General features: G+C 50.4%; 1 protein-coding gene across 11 annotated transcripts in view; it reads right to left on the bottom strand.

The window, feature by feature from the left end:
* ZNF618 (zinc finger protein 618) overlaps positions 1 to 23,287 on the bottom strand; it is a 173,575-nt gene that overhangs the window by 66,668 nt on the left and 83,620 nt on the right. For all 11 annotated transcript variants that reach the window (XM_028107975.2, XM_028107976.2, XM_028107982.2 and 8 more), the window contains exon 2: positions 9,508 to 9,551. In XM_028107975.2, the coding sequence (XP_027963776.1) occupies positions 9,508 to 9,551 (44 nt within the window). The remainder of the gene's footprint in view (positions 1 to 9,507; positions 9,552 to 23,287) is intronic.

Below are 23,287 nucleotides of genomic sequence, written 5' to 3'. Positions count from 1 at the left end.
GTTAAAGCAAGCCAGGTCGTGTCGCCCCAGGCCCCAAAACCCACCACAGTCCCACACCTCACCCAGAACAGCAGCCACAGCCCTGACCCCTGGGGCTCCCTGGGACACGCCCCAGGAGCCCGTTGGCCTCACCAGCTAACACGCCACCTTGTGGCCACACCAGTCTCCCTGCTGTGCCCTGAGCACATGCGCCTGGGGCCTCTGCCCTTGCTCTTTCCTCTCTGCCTAGAGTAACCTCCCCGTCCCAGCTGCCCTCACATTAGAGCTCAAACATCCTAGGGTCCATGGAGACATCCTGGCTGCTTGATCTAAACCACCACGCGGCTCACCCCAGCCTTTCCTACCCCCTCGCCCTGTTCCCTGCTTTACTCGTTCTGCTCACGATTCACCCTACATTTATCTACCACGTTACTGCTCATCCCCTTCACCGTCTGTCTCCCGGCTGCAACGTGAGCTCCACGAGGACGAGTTTCTCTCGTCCATTCCCTGATGCATCCCCACACCCACAGCTGCACCTGGCGTGGGGGAGGCCATCAGTAGGAGCCTGTTCACAGAAGGCACCGAGCAGTGAGTCTGGAAAGGCCGGTACGAGCACGGCCTTCGGGGAGTCCCTCTCTCTCCCGCTGACCCGCAAAGAACATCGATGGTTTAACCGCGTCCGTTAATGTTCAGAACCTAAGATGGCAAGGCCCACCCCCTGGCCCTCAGCATCCCATGGCCCGGAGATGTTCCACGGGAGCCACATTCCGAACACTGAGGCTTATTCCAGAAGGGCCACACACTTATCTTGCTCCTCTCCAGCGGGAATTTTCTCAAATGTAACAGACACTCTTCCTTCCTCCTGACATGCCAGAATAGGGTAGCCTGGGGATGCTCTGACACCAACCTCTCTCTCCTCCGGCTTTGCTGAGATATTATCAACATGTATAGACATGAAAGGTGAAGGTGCCCGAAGTGAGGATCTGTCCTGCAAGAGGACACCAACTCTCGAGGATGGAGTCCGGCCATGATGAATATCGCTCGGCAGATTCAGGCCCTCGGGGCCCAGGACGGGGTGCTGAGCTCCCAGGGCGGGGTGCTGAGCTCCCAGGGCGGCTGCTTCTCTGACACCCATCCGGAGCCTGCGGTTCCGGATTCCCAGAAACCACCCCTGTGGTTTCTGGGAATGCCCCCCTCTGCTTCTAACTTCTAACAGGCTCCTGCTCTGACTCTGCCCTCTGATTCCATGTGGTTGAGCGAGTCCTCCAGGCACGAAGGCTCTACCCCACTGTTCATGTATCCCTGTGCCTGGCCCCTAGCAGCTAACATCTGCTGAACGACACACACAGAGAGCCACAAGAGGTGCATATGTCAGCATGAAGGTGGAGGTGGTTATGGCAATGATGTCGTAACAAGGGGATTGAGGACAAGAGCAGCTATGGCATCCTGAGAGGCTGTGATGTGCTTCCCTTCCGCGCCCATGCACCATCCCACTGGATGCCTGATATATGCTAGGTAGTTTTGCTTTAAGATAAGAAAACTGAGGATCAGAGACACAGAGCGACTTTTTCACGGTCACACAGCTTTCTAGTGACAGAATGGGATGCACCCAGATCTGCCTGACGCCAACAACTGGGCTTTTCATCATTTGGATGATTTGTTTTTCCCTTCTCAAAAGGAGAGTCGATTAAAAAAAAAAAAAAAATACACCTGTTGAATGAATGAACAAAATCATGACTAATCGACCAGAAACTCCCAAAAGACGGAGAATGTACATACCCCCTTGTCTCCTCCTGTATCCTCAGCATCCTGACGGCACGGGGCACATGACAGATGCTTAACACAGTAACAGAGAAATGCGATAAAACTAAGGAATGAGGGGTTCCACATCTGCTACAGAGAAAGTGTTTGGGCTTTATGCTCACTGTCGACCTCTAACTCTCCTTGACACGTTCCAAAATGGCTGCCGTGTGAGGGGTGTCCTATGGACACAGAGTCTCCTGGCTTTAGTGACAAGGACAGGAATCATAACAGGGATAAAAGCTGCTGCTTCCACCAGGTTCTGGAAGGACCGAGAGAGAGAACCTACAGCAAAAACCCCATTTTCCACAAACCCCGGTAACGAGGCCTTGCGTCTCTCTGTATTTACTATTCAACCCGTGTTTCAAACCTTCACATCATCACCCATGCCTTCATAACCCTCAGAATTATCTGCACTTCCATTTGTCATGTATCACTGATATATTTTAATAAATAGTCAAGTAGAAAAGATGAGATTAATAGATTAAAACTATTAACCTATTAAAGAACTCTTAACAGTCTAGAAATTCAAAATAACCTACAATGCATAAATATATCATTAGTTTGAGATAATTCTTAGGCACTTAATTTTCTTCAGTGTATGTTGTCAGTCAGCCACGACGCTGGGTAATACTGCAGTTCAGAAAGGCAGCGTGAAGATTTAAATATTAAGAGTTAATTCCCTGGTTAATTTAAACCTAAAATAGAGAAAAGCAGGAGTCTTGAACGATGCTGTCAAGTCACAAACTCCAACACTTAGCAGGATGCAGCCCTCCGGGTAAAGCTGTGACCGAGGCTGTGATTTTGCTACTGTCCCCCCAGGCCATTCTGACACCCAGCGCCTCTGGCCACTGTCTCCTTGGAATGAAAGGTAAAGAAGCTTCCCGAGAGGACCACTCTGCTCCCATCATCCTGCCCACACTGACAACTGAGGCCCAGAGCCACCCGGCTGCTGGCCTGCCAACGTGCCCCTGACCCGGTCCAGGTCCTCCCGAGGTGTCTGGGGGTGATCAACTAGATGCCGGGCTGTTGCCAAGCTTCCTAACCTGCCTACACCCCCCTCTCCTCGCGTGTAAGCCGGGGAAGTTAAGAGGAACCACTAAGCGTTGTTTAGGAGATTCGAGGGCAGAGATGCACCTAAGGCAGCCAGCCTGGCTCCACAGACATAGTGGGCTCCATCAGTGTTAAGTTCTTTTCTCTCATCCTTACCAAGCACTTGCCAGACAAAAATGTGGAAAGTGTGGTCAAACTATGAAAAACATCGGCTCTCAGGCCATCATAGATGGAGTACTCATAAATGAATGCAGTGGGGCAATTTTGGAGCCCTATGAAAACAGAAGAAGTGGGGGGCACGGCCACCCACACCCACCCCCGTGCAGCAGTGATGAGCTACACGCACTGCAGCCAAGTTCACTGCAGGATGGGCAGGTGGGAGTGATCAGGAAGGTAGGTCTGGAGCCTACGGACATTCTGAAGCACCACACTTTGCATGGAATGCTGGAGGAAGCACAAACTAAGGGTGAGGATCTTTCTCTTCCATAAGCAGAGCCGGACGGAGGGTGAGGCTGTAGAAGTTTCCTGAGTTGTTTTCTCAGATGAAGGGCCTCTGGCATCAAGGGCCTCCAGAAGCAGCCAGGTTGGGTCATCCTCGTTACAATTCTCAAGACTGTGTTTCTTCAGGACAAGGCAAGACTTCCAAGCGCCTTGAATGGCTAAGCACAAGGGTCCAACAACATTCTGAATCTGCTCAAGGAGCACAAGAGGGAGACTCCTGCTGGGTGCATGCACTGAGCAGAGGTTCCCTAGGGGCTCCGCTGGACCACCCCAAGCTTGAGAGCCACAGTGCCATTTGGCAAAAATGATTCACCGGTTTTGATGTGCATTAGTTTGCCTTTCTGTGGCTGTCTCCGGAGGGCAAACCTGAGGATGTGCCTGAATTTTCAAGAATGCGCCCTATCTGCAGAGTCTAGGTTTAACAGCAACAGATCAAGCAGAGAGGAAACTCTGCCCACCCAAAAAGCACTGGCCCCCCAGAGTCAGCCTGCGATTTATGATTTTTGTGGCCCAACTTCACCCAAAGTTCGGTAAGGTGAGAATATACATTCCTGGAAATCAAATCCGAGCTCCTATAATAGCAACACAAACCTAGAGTCAAAATAAAGATGCGCCCTGGCTAGAATATACCCAGAATTCTTAAATAATTGATTCTGCTAATGGTGTACTGGTCACTGACTACTATCGGGCCTACTGTTACTGTGAGCTTTTGTGCAAATGAAATTAATTTGTTTAGGGTTACTTTTATTTCAGGGCTGAAAACCAAAATGCTAAACAACAAGAAGATATTCTTTAAAAAATAATTAGGCACTACATCAAAAGCTAATGATGTAATGTATGGTGATTAACAATAAAAAATTAAAAAATAATAATAATTAGGCAGCTGCACACACGTGGTGATCAGATTAAGTAAGAGTCCACCGTGAAAAATCTTGGCTTGAAGAACAAGACTCGGCTAGGCCCGAAGCTATCTTACTATGACCTTGGACAAGCCCATTCCTCAATTCCCTTGGGGAGGAAGGGCAGCATCGCAACCTCAGAGGGCCACTGGGGGAGACCAAGGAAGATCTGTATGTGATCCCACAGGACACAGTAACCGGACTGTGGTCGGCCCTCCACCCCCACCCTCATCCCTGACTCCAGTCCTCTCTCCAGTGTCCAGCCTCGACAAGAAATCAATCGCCATCCCACTGCTATCTCCTCCTAGGAAGGGAATCTAGCATGGTGGTGATAAAAATAAACGCTTATTGAACACCTACTGCAGGCCAGGTACTGTGCTAAGGGTATGTATATTACTATTATTATTACACTTAATCCTCACTGACAACACTATGAGTGAAGGTCTAATATCACTCCCATTTTACAGATGAGGACACTGAGGTCAGGTTAAGTAGCCCAAGGTCACACAACTAGGCAGTGGGTAGCCCCAGGAACTGAACCCAGGCAGTCTGGGTTCCTCAACACTGTGCTTGGCCCTTAGCGGGGCTAGAGAGAAGGCAAGGGAGAAATCTTGCAGACCAGCCACAGAGAAGCGTGCATTTTTGGATGGAGAACTCACACAACACTTTGCTGAACAGGATTCCTCAGACCTGAAAAGATACGGCCTTTCGGAAACTCACTTCCAAGCCAACCCTCTAAGGTCCTGCCTATCCCAAACCCTTGGCAACACCTCTTTAATCTTGCCCCTTGCAGTGTACTCACCTCCTGGCAGCCGGTATGATCCTTTTAAAACCAAATCAGTATCATGCCAGCCCTCTGCTCAAAATCCCCAGTGGCTCCCCATATCTCACACAGGGTAAAGGTCAAGATCTTGACAATAGCCTCCAAAGCCCTATCAGTCACATTAGCCTCCTTGCTGTTGCTCCAACACAATGTACACATTCCTGCCCCCAGGGCCTTTGCACCTGTTGTTCTCTGCACCTCAGTGTGTTTCTCCTAAACAACTGCTTGGCTCAGTCCCTCATTTCCTTCAGATCCATGTTCAAATGTCACCTTCTGGTGATGCATTACTCCTTCTGGCTCTCCCAATCCCCCACCCTGCTCCCCGCTCCACCCACCTCGCGGCACTGTTTATCCTATGACGTACCATACAGTTTACGTATTGATCACGTCTCCTCCACTCTCACTAGACTATGAGCTCCACAAGATTTCTGTTTTGTTCAGTGCTGTATTTCCAGCACCAAGGTCAGATCCTGGCACTTAGTAGGCACTATGTATTTGTGGAATGAATGAATGAAAGAGATTTGGTCTAATCGCTCCCCCACCCTGCCCCAAATCTGACTACAAGATCCCGACTGCTTGTGAGGCGACTGGTCCACACAGCAAACAAATGAGTCCCTTAACCTCCTCTATCCCTGGTTTCCTATCTCCAAAATGAGAGAGACAGTTACTCCATTCTCTCATCTACAGAACCCTATCAGCTCTGAAAACCTTCAACTGACAAAAAAAAGGGCAGAACTCTTCGTTACCACAAGCCTGCAGCTACATTTACTTGATTATAAAAACCGCACTTCCTTTAGAATGTTCCCCAGTTAAGGCCCCACGGCCCCCACGCCTCTTAGCATAAGTGAGGCTTGGCTGCCGTTGCGCGCCGTGATTTGTAACCTGCACACCAGGTCAGCATTAACCTCAAGTGCTGGGATCACCGGTCCTGTAAAAATCGACTCAGGCTGGGTTACAGAGAAGTAAACCAAACCACATTTGGTTGTTTCTTAGGATCAGAAACACCACCCCTCTTTGTCCCCCTCAATTTAACACTAATTCCTTAGTAGTCCATGCTTGTTGGTTTTGGGGCTCAGCCAGAGGCCCTCTGGAGAAGTAACAAAATTAGGTGTTCTGGGCCAAAGACGGGCGCTGGGAAGAAAGCAGACCCCGGCGCAACAACCAAGTGCTCCGTGGCACAGCCCGGAGTGGAGACCCTCATCAGAGGGCCGGGGGTCCTTCAAGGTCCTTCCCGGCCAGGGTCGCAGAGCCTCACGCCTGTGTTTCTCCATCTGAAACAGGGACTAAATGCGTCTAACACTCTGCCCAGTGCCGACAAGTCTAAACCCTACAAGGCCAAGGCCAGGGTCAAGTGCACAAGTGGCCTCAGCTTAGGCCCATGTTAATGTTCTCTTGACGTGTAATGCATAATTCACTTCTCAGACTGAATGCCGGGTCGCGATACAATAATACTGTTTAGGAGTCTCAAACATGCTCTATCAGCTTTAATTACATAATCGATATAAACTGACTTATTGAGCTCCCTCGAAGCCCCTGCCTTCTTGACAAGCCCCTAGCCCATGGCAGAGCCCCCAGCCCCTAACAGACTCCTCTGACATCTGCTAACTGACCACTTCATCCTGAGAAGGCGGAGGACACGGTGGTTAAGCATACACATCAGAGAAGTCAGACCTGGGGAGGCGTCCTGGCTCTCTCACTCACTTCCCACTGGGCGGCCTGAGGCCCGTACACATCTCTGTGCCTCAGCTTCCTCATCTGTAAAGTGGGAATAATAAGAGTACCTCCTTCATAGGACTGCTAACAAAGATTGCATAAGTTAACAATAAATTAAATCACTTAGCTCAGAGCCTGACATATAAGTGCTGACTGAAACGGTAGTCATTATTAGAAATTTCTTCTTTACGTCTCAAGTCACACACAACCCTAAGACTTGGGCTGGCCCTTCCTGGTGCATATTCTGACACTGTGGCGGTAACACAGGGGCTCCATCACTGAGTACGTGCAAGCCTAGGCTAGTCGCGAAGGGCAAAGAGATGGCACACATGCCATCCTCGCCCTCCTCTGACCAAGGCAGGCATCGCTAATCTATCCCTGCACTCTTCGCACACCGATTGCAGCCCATGGCTGGTAAGACTCAGTTCGGAGCTTGGGGCACCTACTACCACTATGGAGGAACCTGTCTGCTGTCTTCCGACCTGGTGTGGGAGAAATGCATGCAACAGAAAGGGAAAGGACCACCCCCGCATGAAAGTCATGAGAAAAAGATGGAGGTCTGCCTCTGTCCGCTTCTATAGACACTCAAGGGTGACTATATTAGCCTTGAATCCATCACAGCAGGTGCACAATGAACACGGAGGACAGTGGGAGAAGCTGGCCAGACCCTCACTGAAGCACAGAACTGGTGGGTAGAGAAAGTACCCTGCTTTGGCAGGTTCAAGGCCTGACACAGCCCCTTATTCATCACGTCACCTCGAGCAGGGCCGTCCCTCCCCTTGTGTCCAATGAGAGGGTGGGACGAGACAAACCCCAAGGGCCCTTCCAGTCTGACATTCCAATCCAGGAAGCACGTCCAGGCGCCCCCAGTCTAGGGACTCCCACTGCCCCCATAGACCACAGCCTCATGTACTACTGCTCCTCACACAAAACCCCACAGCCAGGGGCCCGGGAGAGAGACACACGGCACCGGGCAGCCGCTGGCCCCATGCGTCCCTGCCAGCGGTCCCAGGCCCAAGCCTGGCGGCCCACCCCTCCATTCCAGCCCACACTGCCAGCCCCTACATCATCCCCACTTCTCCTTCCATCCCATTCAGGGTATCCGTCCCATTAACACTGAGCACCTGCTAGAGGTTTCTGCCCATGGATTTGGCACCCTAAGGGGAGAAGCCGCAAAAATTACACAAACACGCGCAATAAAGAAAGAGCGTGACGAGCCTAGGAGGGACACCGGCCACAGGCCCTTCAAGGAGAGGTGCAGGGAAGGTTTCTCTGAGGGCAGGATGGAGTCAAGACGTAGAAGAAGATCAGAGAAAGAACATGCCAGGCAAAGGGAATAGCAGCTGCAAAGGCTCTTGGGCGACAGTCAGTTGAGGCCAGGGGCCGGCAAACCCCGGCACAGGCACTGGCAGAGAAAGGTCACCACAGAGACCAATGGCCTTCAAAGCACCAGGTATTTACTATCTGTCCCCTTACAGGTAAAGCTGCTCGACCCCTGGCATAGAGTGTTAGCTACACAGAAAGAAGGTCAGGGTAGCTAAGACAGACTGAGCAAGGGGGAGACTGGCACATGAGGAGGTGGGGGGGGGAGCCAGGCTGTGCTGGGTGGTGCGGATCTCAATGACCTCCAGCCTGGCATCTCTGCCACCATTCTGTCCACCTCCAAACCACCCTGCAAAGGGGTCCCTGGGTGATCTTCCTAAAACACACAGCCAAACATGTTACTCTTTCTCAAAGAGCAACGGCTTCCTGTGGTTTCCCAAAGCATGTTCCAAGAATACTTGCTCCACAGCTGAACTTCGACAAAAGGGTTCCATGGTTAGGCAAGTTTGGGAAACATGGCATCTCCTCTCCGATGTCCTCCAGCACACGTTAGCCCACGAAAGACTAAGTAAGAGGTCCCTCCGCAAAGAAATCTGTTGACTTTGTTTAACCTATGTCCTTCAAACTTGCTTGGCCACAACCCTCCTTTTGTCCACAAAAATCTCTCAACATTCTAAAGAACTAGTGTTCGAGGGCTACAGGGCAAGTTCCTCGGCCCCCAACTCCAGGAGGTAATCCAAGAGCTATTCCACATCTCATGTGCGTGCGTGCGTGCGGCCTGGAGCGCCATCTCTGGTCTGCCCCTTGCCTTCCTCCTGCCTCCAATGTGCCCAGGTGGCCCCCAGTAAAGGTCATGCGGCTGCCCCAGCTTCCCACCTTCTCTGGTAATGACAGCCCAGCTTTCCTTTAGGCGCCACCCCCCTCCCATCTCCTGCCAGCTCCCAGGGTGAGGACACAACCCCAGGCTGGCTAAGCAGAGTATTCCCTCCCCTTGCTGTGGGGTGACTGGTTCAGGAAAATGAGCACAGGACCCAAGCTGGGCCAATGGGTTCCAGACCAGGATGGGTCGGGATGCTCCGGAGGTCACCACACAGCAGGGGGATTGCAAGATGGGATTCAAGCCTGGTCCTCCTGCCCGCTCTTGTGCTTCACCTCTAATTTACTCCCGACCTGAGTGCCCAAAGGCCTGTTTGGGACCTAGTCGTCCTCGGTGCATTCATGGGTGCTCAGAGAGGGTACCAGGAGGGCTGCAAAGTGCTGCCCATAATCGCACTTCCCCCGGGGAAGTATGCATACTTCTCAGCCAAAGGAGCCGGCCTGGACCACCCATCCATCCCCTTTCAGAGAGAGATGGCAGTTGGCTGTGAAATGGGGAGAGGGAGGGGTACAACTGGGGGCAAGGGAAAGGGAGTGTACCTGCTCGCGGTGCTTTTCCTTCCAGCTGCACTGGCTCCGTCAGCCTGCAAAAGAAACCCAAAACACCTACATCAGCCAAGGGGGGAAACCCAGATTCTACCCACTGCCACCCCACCAAGCTCCCCCTCAACACGAGCCTTCAGACAGAGGGGAGAGCGAGCACAAGCCCCTGCTCCATTCTTGCGGGCTGGGAAAATCTGCCCCTAGTGGTAAGAGGGAGTCAGGACACCGCTACCCCCTCACCCTGCACCCCCCCACCCCCGGAATTTGCTTGGCCCTTTAAATCCAGCTGAGCACCCACTGCCAACACAAACCCAGCAACCACAGGGCCCTGGGGACTCAGTGAAAAGTAAGTAACCAGCTAAATCTGAGATTGAATTGCACCATTTTTATTTTCATCTGGGATTTCCAATAAAACAGTAGCCGCAGATTTATTCCTACCAACCGGAGGGGGAAAATCCTATTATGTTCAAATATTCTGTCCCCCAACCCCACTAAGCAGGGAGAGACAAGAGAGTGCCGGTTCTTAATCTCTTTTATTTGGGGTTGGGGAGGGGGAGGGGGAGATAAGGCTGACCAAATGAAAATTTCAGAAATCACAAAATTCGGGTTCAGATGGAGAGACTTAGGCCCTGCGCCAGGAGGGAGCTGCCTGAAGTCTCAGGAGGACTGAATGACAAACACCTGACCCCCAAGGCCAGTGCTGGGGGGACCTCTGCCGCAGAGGCTGTACACATGGAAAGAAGGCCCGGGTCGCAGATGCCTTCCCTGGCTTTGTCAAAGCATTTATAACAACAGTAATCACAGTTAGAGTAACGCAGGTTCCAAACTCTGGCACACACATGTTTCCAAATTCAGAATCCTTCCAAGTTTAGAAAGGTAATGTAGCGCGTGTGTTCTGTATTTTGAAACAACCCTGGCAGGATCTGGGTAGCCCCCCACCCACCCTGCCCCCAAGCCCAGACTCAAGCACAGTGGTATTTCCACAGTGAAACCCATGCAGTCAGCCCTATGGAGGATAAATGAAGACAGAATTAGTCTCTTCTCCCTTCAGGTCAAGCCCTGCCACCTCATCAGTTACAAAAAAATCTTCCTGTTTTCAAGTTTTTTGAATTTCAGGATTGCAGATCTAAAATAAAAACGACAGCAGCTACCTTCTGACGAGTGTTTTCAAGAAGTTGCAAACTGGCAAAACCAGATGGCGGACTTCAATTCAAACAGTCAATACAGAAAAATAAAAGGATTTCACCAAAAGAAGGCCCGATTTCAGGGAGTGAAAGCAGCACTCAGTCCCACATGACCACAGTCAGCTAGAGCTGTCATGCCTGCTTCTCCACAGTCCCCACCGCTCCCTCTTGTCTTACGCCCAGCCGTCCAGCCTGGCTCCCAGGGGTATCCAGACTCGATCCCCTAGCTAACCTTCCCTGGGGTGCCGGTGTATGCACATTTAATGCTTCTTACTCAACCCTCCTGATGGGTCCCCCAACACACATACACAATATCCCCATTTTACAAGTGAGGCAACGAGAGTCAAAGAATTTTAAGTCATTCATCCAACAGCCCACAGCTACATGCCCAGGTCTGGGTCACTCCCGTGCCCACCTTCCTCAGCTCTGGAACATCCTCTCTCCCACCAACATTCAGAAGAGCCGATCGGGAAATGACTGGCTCTTGTCAATGTCCCACACAGCCCCCGCTGCCCACATGAGGGAAATGCAAAGACGAAGGACAAACAAGGAGGTAGAAATGTGAGGCCTGGCAGGGGAAAATTAATGGGATGCTGGTGTATTATTTCAGTGGCAGAAACAAGAAAGCGGAAAATGGTTTGCATATCATTTCACTGGGAGCAAAAGAAGAGGATCAATTACCGCCTCCCTCCAACATCTTGCATTCCTCAAAACTTCGACGGAAAGTGAACGGGAAGAAGTTCTTTTAATCTTTATATCAGAAGAGGCAGAAGTGGTTATGGGGTGGAAATTCTGCCCCAGAGAGCTTAAAAAAAAAAATTGTAAAATCCCAAATGATCTCTCATCTTTCAGACTCAACTCTGGACATGTATTTCTAGCATTGCGCACATATTTGTGTGCGTGTGTGTGTGTGTTTTTTTTTTCCTCTGTCCTTTCCTTCCCAGTTTCACCCAGAGTCAACCACATGTGGACAGTGAACAGGGGGCTGGGGAGAAGAAAAGATGCTCTGTCTCTGGCACACCTAGTCATCTCCACCTCCGTTTTCCTTTTATTATGTCTGTGATGCTTGTGCTTCTTGCCACCAGTGGCAACACTCAGTTTTGTTTTCCACCGATTTTTATAAAACAAAATGCTAAAAATGTTCAGACAGTTGTCCAAACAAATCCTTGCAAACTCAGGTGGAGCAACAGGAGAAATGGAGCTGCTGGAAGGAGGAGCACCACCTGGGCAGGTGTGATGTGCCCAGATACCGGCGGATCCGGGGAGCTGATGCGGGTGGGCGTATCCACGGACAACGGGCCCAAGGGAGAGATGTCCAAGCTCCCATGTGTCTGAATCACAGCGCCCGTCAATCATGGCACATGGGCCTGCCTGAGTGCAGACCCACCATGACAACTGCGGACAGCCTCTCAGCCCCCAGCCCCCGAAGCCCACAGTGCCAAGGGCACTGACCCTCAATTGTAGAGATCTGTGAGATGCCAGGCCAGCTCTGTCCGTGTCCTCGCAACTACCTACCGCCTGAATGAAGCTGACCCTCTGACATGGCCATTTTCCCGAATGGTCTAACAGCACCAATTTCCTGATTCAACCTAAACCACAAACTCACCTTTACCCAGTGTAACCTGACCTGATGCCCGGTTTGAACTGAAGGTGAACAGCACACGGTGTAGCATCAGAGAGATGGTCTTGCGTTTGGAGCCCTGGTTCTGCCGTTTCCTAGCTGTAGGATTCCTGGCAAGCCACCTGCACTCTCAAGGCCTCGGTTTTCCCACGTGCAAAATGGCAATATGCCAATCCCAGGACCGATCTCCTGGGACCGGCGAGATAGCGCGTGTAAAACTACCTAGTGTGGACTAAATATCGATCATGCAGCAGATTAGCGAGAGGCAGGGCTGACCTTATACTGTCTCTAGGGGTCTCCTAGCCTGTCTCAGGGTATGATCTGAATCCTGTGCTGCAGGTCGGCATCCCATGAATGTCCACCAGACCCCACAGCTCTGCCGCTTCTTCCAAAGGGCTGGTCGAAACGACATCAGATACAGTGGTATAGCTAAATAGGTGCCAATCGCAGGCCAGTTCTGTGTAGTAACCGCTTAATCAATGGGAACTCTACTGTGGCTACCGCCGGACCAAGTGCTCCGACAGATGCAGCTCTGCCCGGCTCTGTCCGGGTCTCACGGCAGGCAGGCTCCTTCCCTTCCCTGGACCTGAGATTCTCACTGGTAAAAACAGGACGGGAGGAAGGCACGAGAGTTAAATCAGGTCATCTCCTGCTGCCCTTCATCTCTGTGACTGTATGTGGAGCTGACCCAACCTTAACCAAACCCTGCTATGGCAAGTGAAATGGGGCAGGGCACAGTGGGCCCATGAGAGACCCTCCCCTCCTCACGCTTATAAGGGGGGTGGGAGGGTACAGGCATCCACGTCCCCAGCTCTCCATAAGGGCACCTGCCCCCCCGTTTGCCAGCCCCATCCATTCCTTCTACACCAGTTTCTCCGTAGGACGCGGGCAAAGCTATTTTTGGTTTCATTCGACCCTCCTCTTCCTTCCCAAATGAATGTTAAGTTGTTCTTTTCCATTCTCTTATTAAGGATTTTCTTGGAAAGAAAATATTATTCCAAACCCAGAAATTTTATTTCTGAATTTGTGCAAATGTAAGTTGTAGGACATTAGCTGCATTTCACATTTTGTGCAAATGGCAGAAACAGGCAATTCGTGTGCTACGGGATGGGGGCTGGCCAACGATTTCGATAAAATAAACCCTTTTTTAATTTAAATGCTAATGCACTGAATTAAAATTTAATAACTGAGGAAATTGAAAAGCCGAGCAGGAATATTGGAAATAAATCCAAGCAGAAACAGCTGAAATTAAAAATTCTAGAGAGTGGGAGGATAGCAGCTAAGCTGTCTTATATGATTACATTTTTTTTCAGAATGAAGCAAAAAAAAAAAAAAAAAAAATCCTATCTCTCGCTGGCTCTAGGGCAGTAAATCCACAGTGCTGTGATTTATTGCTCAATTTTCCTGAGGGAAAAAGGCTTTCTTTCATGCTGAAATATTTCATAAATTTCAAGCCAGCATAAATTCTTAATTTAAAAGTTATGGAGGTCACATTTAGTGCACTGGTACGGTTCCAAAATCTTAAAGGAGCAGCAGTGACCAAAAAAAAAAAAAAAAAAAAAAAAAAAGGCAAAATGGAGGGGTAGAATTTGCCTTCCCCCCCCCCCCGTTTTTTCATTTTGGTTTTAATTCACGAGTTGAAATTTCATTATTAAAGATTCCTCCTGGATGGATGGAACCCAAGCACATGGGGAACTGGTATGTGTTTGGAAATCTGCTGCAAAAGATGAAGAGATAAAGATTTAATTCAATTATAAAAAGGCTTTTTTTTTTTTTTTTTTTTTTTTAAGCCACTTGAGGAATTTCTGGTAAAAATTTACTCCCTTCACTGCCCGGGAAGGGGTGAGGGTGGGGGAGGGTGGCCAATGTAATTGCTTCTCTTAGATCTGCAATCTTTTGTGCACACTGATATATTCATTTGTTATACAGCTGTTCAGCGGCGGAAAGAATGCTGGGGCGCCCATAATTCTAAGCAAATCAATCAAAAATTAATGATTTGTCATGCTTGCACAATGGAGGAAAACAGCTCCTTGGGTCCTGGCTGCCTGATCTCGAAGAATGAAATGCCTTTCTGCGATAAGAGAACCAAGCCAGAGGCTCGGCGAGGCTGAGGTGCCACTGTGAATGTGGGTGCTCGTGGTCCCCTGAGCTCTGAGAGGATGGAGGAGGGCCACCATCTTGGAGAAGGCATCTCCAAGATGGTGCCTCAGCCAGTCAAGCCCAGGACAGACCTGGCGAAGCACATTTCCATGGTGGTATAATTAGGATCTTGCCTTCTCCCTCCCCCACCGCAATGCAAAAATTGCTTGCTCTTGGGACACATCGGCGACTCCCCCATCTCCCCTGCCAGATTTGACGTGCCTCCGTTCACTGTTCCCCCAACACTCCTAACCCGCCACCAGCACTCTTCACCCACTTTGTGGGATGGGGACCACAGTTCCTGGAGCACCTATGTCCACCCAGACCGTGAGCTCCTTCTGGACGAAGACCACATCCCACACGTGGCCATGACTCCAGCACCCAGCTTGGGGCCTGCCACAAGGCAAATATTCAGCAAATAAGGTTGAATCCATTACTTATTATTTCTCAGGAAACAAGAACCACGAAGTTGCTTAAATGAATAATGAACTACACTGGCAACCAGGATGAAATAGAACTGATCTTAAATAATCAATCACTCCTTTATTCATTCAACAAATATTCCTTGAAAGCCTACTGTACTCAGCTTTGGATGGACAACCTCAAATCCACTGGTGGACAATTCCAAATCCCTGACGTTTGCTGCTTCTTGGCTTCTCTCCACCCTTGGAAGGGAAGAGTGAATGGGAACCCACGAGAGAAGTTCCCTGCATGCTCAAATGCCTTTCAGGTCTTGTATTCGTTCTTAAGTCACATGAATGTTATATTCACAAGTATCAAACGCACATTACTCCAAAATATGCCTGCGTACGTCACACATACATATGTTTGAATATTAAAATACTGTTTTATATTACCAACAGGTACAGCTGACCCGGTAGGAAAACGCTCAGCCTCAGCAGTGAGGGAGGCCGAGGGCACCCACCTGGAGGCGTGCGGGAGGCACTGCACCTGTGGGATGTACCTGCCAGAGCCCCAGACCCTGTCGAAAGGACCCCTGTCTCCCACTGTTTACTGCGAATGGCAGGACAGTGGGTCCCAAACAATTAGAGCCTCATTTACACACCTCTTTCCTTTCCAACAACCAATGGATCCCCACAACTGAACCTGAACTTTCTGTCTGTCCCACTGAGGCACAAGACTCAAGTCAGGGAAAGTCATTCACTCATCCCAGAAGTATTTGAGCTCCTTCTATGCACCAGACACTGTTCTCGGCAGTTGGGATATATCCCTGCCCTCACAGAGATTACATTCAAGGTGGGGGAGACAGCAGCATTAGGTGGAGTAAATTAGTATAATATATACTATGCTAGAAAGTCATCAGTTCTGTGAGGGGAAAACAGAAAAGGGGAAGGGTAATCAGAGTGCTGGGGCAAGGGAGGGGCCACAGGCTGCAATTTTAAGTCAGGTGATCGGAGCTGGTGTCCTTAGGCAAACAATGGAAGGTAAGGGACTTGGTGGGGGGGAAGGAGGGGAGGGACCAACCAGGGCAAAGACCCAAGGGCGGGAGTGTGCAGGGTATGCTCCTCGAACAGCAAGGATGTCATGAGTGAGGAGGAGAAGGGGAGAGGTAAGGGAGGCTGGCCCATGCAGGGCCTTGGAGGCCACTGAAGGCCTGAGGCTTGTACCCTGGAAAGCCACTGGAAGGTTCTGGCGAAGTGACGTAATTTGACTTCCACTTTAAAAAGCGCCTTCTGGCTGCTATGTTGAGAATGGACCGAGGGCAAGGGTGGAAGCCGGCAGAAGGCCACTTAGGAGGTCACTGCCACAGCCCAGGTCAAAGATGAAGGTGGTTGGAACCAGGGGAGTGGCAGCAAGGGGGTGAGTAAGTGGGTTTTGACTACCTGGAAGGTAGGACCTATAGGACCTCCTGATAAACTGGATCTGGGCTGTGACAACAGACTCCAAAAATCTTTGGCCTCCACACCAAGAATAAAGGACTTGTAGCTCTCTGGTCCATGAGAAGATGAATCTGGCAGAGCATCTTCCATGGATGGTCACACCACATCAAATCCTCTCAATAACCCTGCAAAGGAGACGTTGCAGCTTAACCATCCATCCCCCTTTGACCAAGAATTGGCCAACCACCCAGAGGGGCCCAGTGACTTGCCCAAGGTCACACAGCAGGTCAGTGGCTTGGCCAGGGCTCACCCACCTTCTCACCCAAGTCAATGGCCATTTCCTCTACACGTGTCGAGAAGAAATAAGTCAAACTTGTCCCCAACCAATGGAGGTGAACTTTGCCTACTGAACCATCAGGCGCCAACTCGGGCACAGGCCGCCCCTGCTTTTGTTCACGGGGTGTTCTCATAAAACACCTATTAAGGGCGACTGTGCCAATGCCAACCAATAGCTTTGCATGTTACAAAGAGGATCCCACTCCCAGGAAACGAAATATGTTATAAATTCCCTAACTAGACTTTCCTTCTCAGATCAATTTCGGTGATATGTTTCTAGCATGTGGTGCTTGGTTTTTAATTCTGTATTTGCTTTCCACCCGAACGTGGTTACTCAAGGCCACAGACAGCTCAGGGGTCCAAGCTGAAGGGGCGGCTGCTGGAGAAGACTAGGAGTTAAAAGAAGTGGGTATTTCAATGGGTATTCGTACCTTGCACAGTAGACGTGCGATTCTGAGAGAGGCCGTGGGGGGCCCGATGTGGACTCAGACACGGTTCCTCGTTGTTCACCCAAATACTATCTATTAAGTGCCTACTGCATTCTGGACACCGGAGTTGCTACTGGGAACACACAGCAACAAGAACAGTGGGGGAGACGGGCAGTAATGACTTAATTATTTCACGCTATCAATTTATAATTACCAACTGAGATACGTGCTCTCAAGACAAAGGCCTAGACTCCACGAGCATCTTTGACAATGGCATCCGATGAGACTGTGGGGTCAGGAGAGCTTCCCTGAGGGAGGGATGCTGGAACAGGGCACACACAGCTCCTGCTCAACACGGGGAAATGTAGGGTCTAGGTGCAAATGAAGCTAATACAAGCTGGGTGCCAAGGAGCCAAGAGAAGGGCACCATCTTACCCAGCAGGGAAGCCTGGGTCCCTGAAGCCTGCAAGGCTGCAGCCTTCTCTGAAGGACGTTACCTCTGGAGGAAGGGACCAGCCCACTGACAGGCGCAGGCTCTGATCAGACACCAGGCCAGAGCCCGAAGGTCAAGGGAGGCCCAGACGTAACATCAACTGGCCAAGTTTCCAACTACAAGGGAAAACAAAGGGAAATGACCAACGTCTTTATTCCCCTTGGTTACGATGCCGTTCTGCCCCTCCCCAAGCCCCTGCTGTCTGAGGTCAAGTGTCAAGAGATAAATCAGGCTTCCTAGGGATGGAACCACCACGGTTCTACCAGTTGCACAGGCCTTTCCAGGTGCAGGCAGGACCTTCCCTCTCTGGTGGACAACCGCACGGACTAGAGTAGGACCCTAATGCTGACATCACCATCATCATCATCCCCAGCACCACCACCACGGTCATGACCATCTCTGTCATACCATCAACAGCTGGTGATTAAGGAGCACCTGCAAACAAGGCACAGGACTTCGGGTTTCACTCCGAGGCTCCACGGGCTGCCCTGAAGGCTTGTGCACCTCTCGAAGCAACCACTGGCTGCAGGATGGAGGCAGGGAGCCCAGCATGGAGGCCACTGTCATCTTCCAGGGAAGAGATGGCAATGGTTGGGGACAGCAGTGGAGGAGAAAAAGTTCTGGAACTAAGGGCTACTGGGAGCGCCAAGGATCACCTAAGACAGCGAGCGAGTGAGGAGCACCTGGGGCGGATCAGGCATGCAGCAGTCACTCAATAAATGGCAGGTTTAAAATACAGACAAATGATGGCAGCTTTTGAGAAACTCTTAAGACTGTTCACAGAGGACCTGATCTCTTCTAGGCACAGACCTGGGCACCTGGGAGACACAGCAGTGAGAGATGAAGCTACCTCCACACCCGGAGCCTGACTCGGGGTCCTGAGCAGGATGGCGGGATCCTGACCTCCGGCAGGAGGGGCAGTAGCCTCCCCCAGGCTTGCCGCGCAGGACTTGCCGCCCACACCCCAAGCCTCGTTCTCATCCCCAGCACGGGTAGAGCCCAGAGTCCACACGCGGCTCTAAAGGGTCCGTGAGAATTCCTGGGCGTTTCAAGTGCGTAAATTCTATTCGCACAGCTGTGCTGGATCACAACGGGTTCTAGGCTGCGTCCAAGAAAGGGGGAGGCTGCTCCTGGGGTCAGGTCCAGCAAGGTTCCTGGTTTTGGGGTTTATTTTTTTATATTAAAATAATTCTAACAGAGTTACAGAGAAACTATGAGGAGTTCCCTTCTACCTCTCACCCAACATGAGGGTGGGTGGGTGTGTGTGGGTGGGTGTGTGTGTCAGGAACACAAAGGCATTAAGACCAGTGAAGGGCTGATGCCAGCATCCCAGAAGGGTCAGCTGGGGCCCGAGCTGGGGCCCGAGCTAAGGCCAGACGAGGCCTGGTCTCCCTCCCCAGGACCAGCTGTCAAAATCCTTAGGCCCCGAGAATAAATCGTGAAGAACGCCACCAGCGGTCACTGGGAGTCACTGCAAATGACTTGCAAGTGGGACCTTGGCCTCTCGGTGCCTCAGTTCCTTCCTCTGTAAGATGGGAGTGATGCTGGTACCCCCCTCCCGGGCTACTGTGAAGACTAAACGAGCTCATCAGTCACATGCTTAGGGCAGAACCTCACAGCCACATACTGCCGGCTTGTATTTTAGTCCAGCATGAAGGGCCCCCAACGGGGAGAATACCAGCAACCCCCGGGGCAGCCAGTATGTACTGAGCACCTCCTATATGCCAGGACTAGGGCTCGGGCACTGGGTATACTGCCCCACTGAATCCCCTCAATCACCCTGGGTGTAGGGACGGTCCCCAGTCCTGCAGTCCAGGTCAGGTCAGGTCCCAGAGGCTTGCAGAGGGCAGGGACCAGCTGGAAAGAGGCTCAGCCAGGCCTCCAACCCCAACACGCTGATTCCAAGTCCGAGTCCTCGAACCCTATGCCATGGTACCTCCAAGGCCCAGCGGGGTGACCTTGGCGAGTGACTTTCCCATCTTTAAGAGTGGACACGCTCCTCTGCGTGCATAAATGCTGCTCTGTTTGTTTTCTTTCCAAAAAAGAAATGTGTCTCAGTTCCTTACAGTCACACAGTTAATCTCTCAATTTACAAAAGAGCGAGTCATGTGACTGGATTCCACAAAAATTCTCTCTCCAGGTTTATGATTTTACAGAAAACTCCAGGGAAAACCGCCTAGAGCAAGTTAAAACCAGATCAGCCATAAACCATGTCCTGGTACAGCCTCACCAAGCCAAGACTCAGATTACTCATTAAATATGTGATAAATATTCGCTTCAGATCAGCAGGAAGTGGGGGGGGGGGTGCGCGGTAAAGAAAGAAAAACTTTTTTGCTTCACAAGGGGGGAAAAAAACCTATTGTAAATAGAGAAAGTTGCAAGCTCTGAATTAGTGAACCTAGCCTTGGGGGATGGGGTTCTTAAGTCACCCCCTTAGGTATTTCTAAGTAAGGCAGTAAAGGAAAGGGCTACTCCTCAAGTCTCCTCAAGGACATCAAAGTAAAGGGCTTGGGCCTCCTGTGACCATGGCCATGGTGACGCCACAGTGACGCCACCATGCCCAGACAGGAAGAGCAGCAATATCCCCATGCCAGGAGACCGCTTCCTCTGACTGCTGCCACAGGCAAATTCTGCCCATGTCCCCCCACCCCCCAACCACCCACCTGCCCAGCGAGGCTGCTGGACTGATGGCCTCTCAGAAACCTTCCAGCTCTGCCATCCGGAGTCAGGCAGCCTGGGTTCAAATTTTGCCCAGAAGTAGCTCTGTGACTGAGCTCAAGAAACATCACCTCTCAGCCTGTTTCCCCCGATGTAAAAGAGAGGAAAAATCCCCATGAAACACAACTGCTGGGTGGACAAGAAGGTAGAAAGTCCGTAACATGCTCAGCTAGTGCTAACAATGCTACGTGAGCCACAGATCTGGGGGAGGTCAGCATGATTACACTGATGGTGGTGAGTAAAATTAATACATTGCTACGTGAGCCACAGATCTGGGGGAGGTCAGCATGATTACACTGATGGTGGTGAGTAAAATTAATACATTTAAAAAAACAAAGAAACCAAACATATTCCAATCTCTCCAGCAGGGTTTACTCGGCACGGTATCTCCCCACATAGAATCTGGAGCTGGGATTCAAGCCCGGACTCCACCACTTACGAGCCATGTGACACTGGGGAAGTCACTTAACCTTCTGAGACTCAGTTTCTTCATTTGTCAGACGGGGATAATGATAGTATGCACCGCGCAAGGTTACGTAGGGCTGAATCAGTTAACATTTATAAAGCTCTCAAAACAATGCCTGATACATAGTAAATGCTCTATAAGTAGTTTTAATTAAATGATTTATCATTTACTGAACTCTGACTATATAATTATCATTTATTAAAATTCAGGTAAGTCCTGTTTTCCTCTGAGCCTCAGTTTCCCCACCTATCAATTGGAGGATTTTGACCAGATGGGCTCTGAGGACCCTCCTAAGTTCTGGAATTTGCTGATTTTTGTGTTTCCTCTGTCTTTGATCATGCTGTCTCACCACCCAGACTGTGGTCTACTGAGCGGCTGGATCCCAGGCCCTGCCCCACAAAGATTTCCCTGACCACAAAGACAACTCCTAGAGTACCAAGGGCGTGCCTGAGCACACCTAGAAACACACCACCCTCTGCAGCTTTGTTCCCCACCAAACTGCGAAATTTCCATGAGGGTGGCTAACTGTTTAGGGCTTCTCTGGGGCTCCACAGCACCCAGAGCTATGCTGCATACAGAAGGGGCTTAATAAAGGTCAACTGGTTTAAAACCTAAAGGAACTTCCTGCCAATACTTAAAGAACCATGGTGATGAATGGGGTCTAGGGAATCATCTAGCCCAAGAATGGCAAACGGGTTGTATTTTCAGTGCCAAGTCTAATCAATTATTAGCGCCCCCCCCCCAGGCAATGTGTTGAAAAGGATTCTGGGGCCACATGAGAGCTCAGCTAGAGAAGAGTGCTGTGATTGATTACTGATGTCTGCAGTGAGCATGGTAAAGCTGGGGATGGTAACATGCTTGCCCCCTAAACTACTCCAATATCCTCCCCCTTTATAGAGAAACCCAGGTCTCCTGGCCCCCAAAGCACCCTTTATCCAGTCACCACATCCCCATTTGCAAAAACATTCCTATATGAAAGAGGAGCTGTGGCCTTTTAAAATTCAGTGTAAAAGGACACAAAAGACAACAGAAGACCAGAGACAAAAGAAATCCACACGGTGGGGAAGGAGGGTGGAAAACCTGCATAAAACACTGGACTTACTTTGGTTGTGAAACAAGACTAATTACAGAAGGGCAAAGTAGATACTCTAAGAAAGACTTTACTCTTTTTAAAGAAGGAAAAGTCTGGAACACTTGCTCAAAGTAGAAATCTTACAAATTCCTATTGCAAAATAACTCCTGGTCAGCCAACCACAATCTCTATAAATATATCACAAGATCAACAGCCCAGACAAATAGGGGGAGGGGGAGAATGACTGCATGGATTTTTTAAAAGTCAAAATAGTCCTTCTTATTGTTGGAAAGGAAGGAGTTCACCCATTTTCCTACAAAATGAGAGGCCCGGGAAGAAAAAGATTTTAATTCCTCACATCCCAATGGATGCCGACTGAGAAATCTACAGAGCCAAATTCTTTTGAAATTATTCTACAATTCTGTTTTCTTTGCAGGGAGGGGGGAGAAATCTGGTACCCTGAATCCATCGGGGCCGCCACGATCTTACAACGGCTCCCATGGGATTATTCAGGGTGGGAACAGCCAATTGCTCTAACGGGTCTGATCCAGGGGGTATGCCCTACAGGGTCCAGACCAGAAAAAGAGAAGCCAGTCTACGTATTTAAAACAGAGGTAATTTAATATAGGGATTTGAGGACACAGGTGGTAAATGGGTGAGATCAAGTGGGGGAAAGAGAGGCCACCAAGAACTAGCCAGGAGAGAGAAAGGGAAGAGATGGGGTTACCAGAAGTTGGGGCCGTTCAGCAAGGGCTGCCCAAATGGGAGTAGATCCCAGAGGCAGCTTACACAGAAAACACTGAGAGAGGCCAGAATGAGTGGGGACAAATACCCTGGGCTGGTCCCTTCTTCCCACCTTCCAAACTCCCTGCTAGGCATCCTTCTGGCTCAACTACTTGGAGGCCAGAGGGCAAGGGCACCCGGGAAATGCAGGTCCTTGTCAATCAGAGCACAGAAGGGGAAAGACAGTGAAGGAGCTCAGGTCAATCCAGCAGCTGAGCAGCTCCGATCAGGAAGCTCCTGGAGGACACAACCATGTGGTAGCGGTGTCCTGCACGCTCACCCAGGGGTCCCCCCCCCCCCCCGAGTCTAGCTTCCCTGTAGGGACTGTAACTTCCTCACGGCCAGGACGGTCTTCCCCTGAACTGTGTCTTCCTCCGCACCAGCCAGCAGTCATGGCTCAAACCTGAAGGGACCCTGGAAGTCTGAGAAATGGACTTCAGGCCAACCGGTCCCAGTCTCCCAACATGTGGGATGTTTGGATGGCCTTCCAGCATACTTTTGCTTCAGGCCTTTGCTCAGAACCTACAGTGGACAGCAAATTCAGAATGTAAATGAAGGCTACTTGTTCCCAACCCATCAGTCAGAAGACCCAAGCACCCAGGAGACACTCCAGAAGCATCTCCTGACCAGATCTGGAAGACTATGTTTATGGGGGTCAGGAGTGGAGGCTCTGTGGTACTGAAGTCTGATGTCAGC

The sequence above is a fragment of the Eumetopias jubatus genome, unplaced genomic scaffold (assembly GCF_037043125.1).
Source record: "Eumetopias jubatus isolate StellerSeaLion01/CBP00866 unplaced genomic scaffold, mEumJub1_p1.0 scaffold_15, whole genome shotgun sequence".
NCBI classification, from domain to species: domain Eukaryota; kingdom Metazoa; phylum Chordata; class Mammalia; order Carnivora; family Otariidae; genus Eumetopias; species Eumetopias jubatus.
Note: the sequence above shows the minus strand (reverse complement) of the source record. Positions and strands in the feature narration are given on the sequence as shown.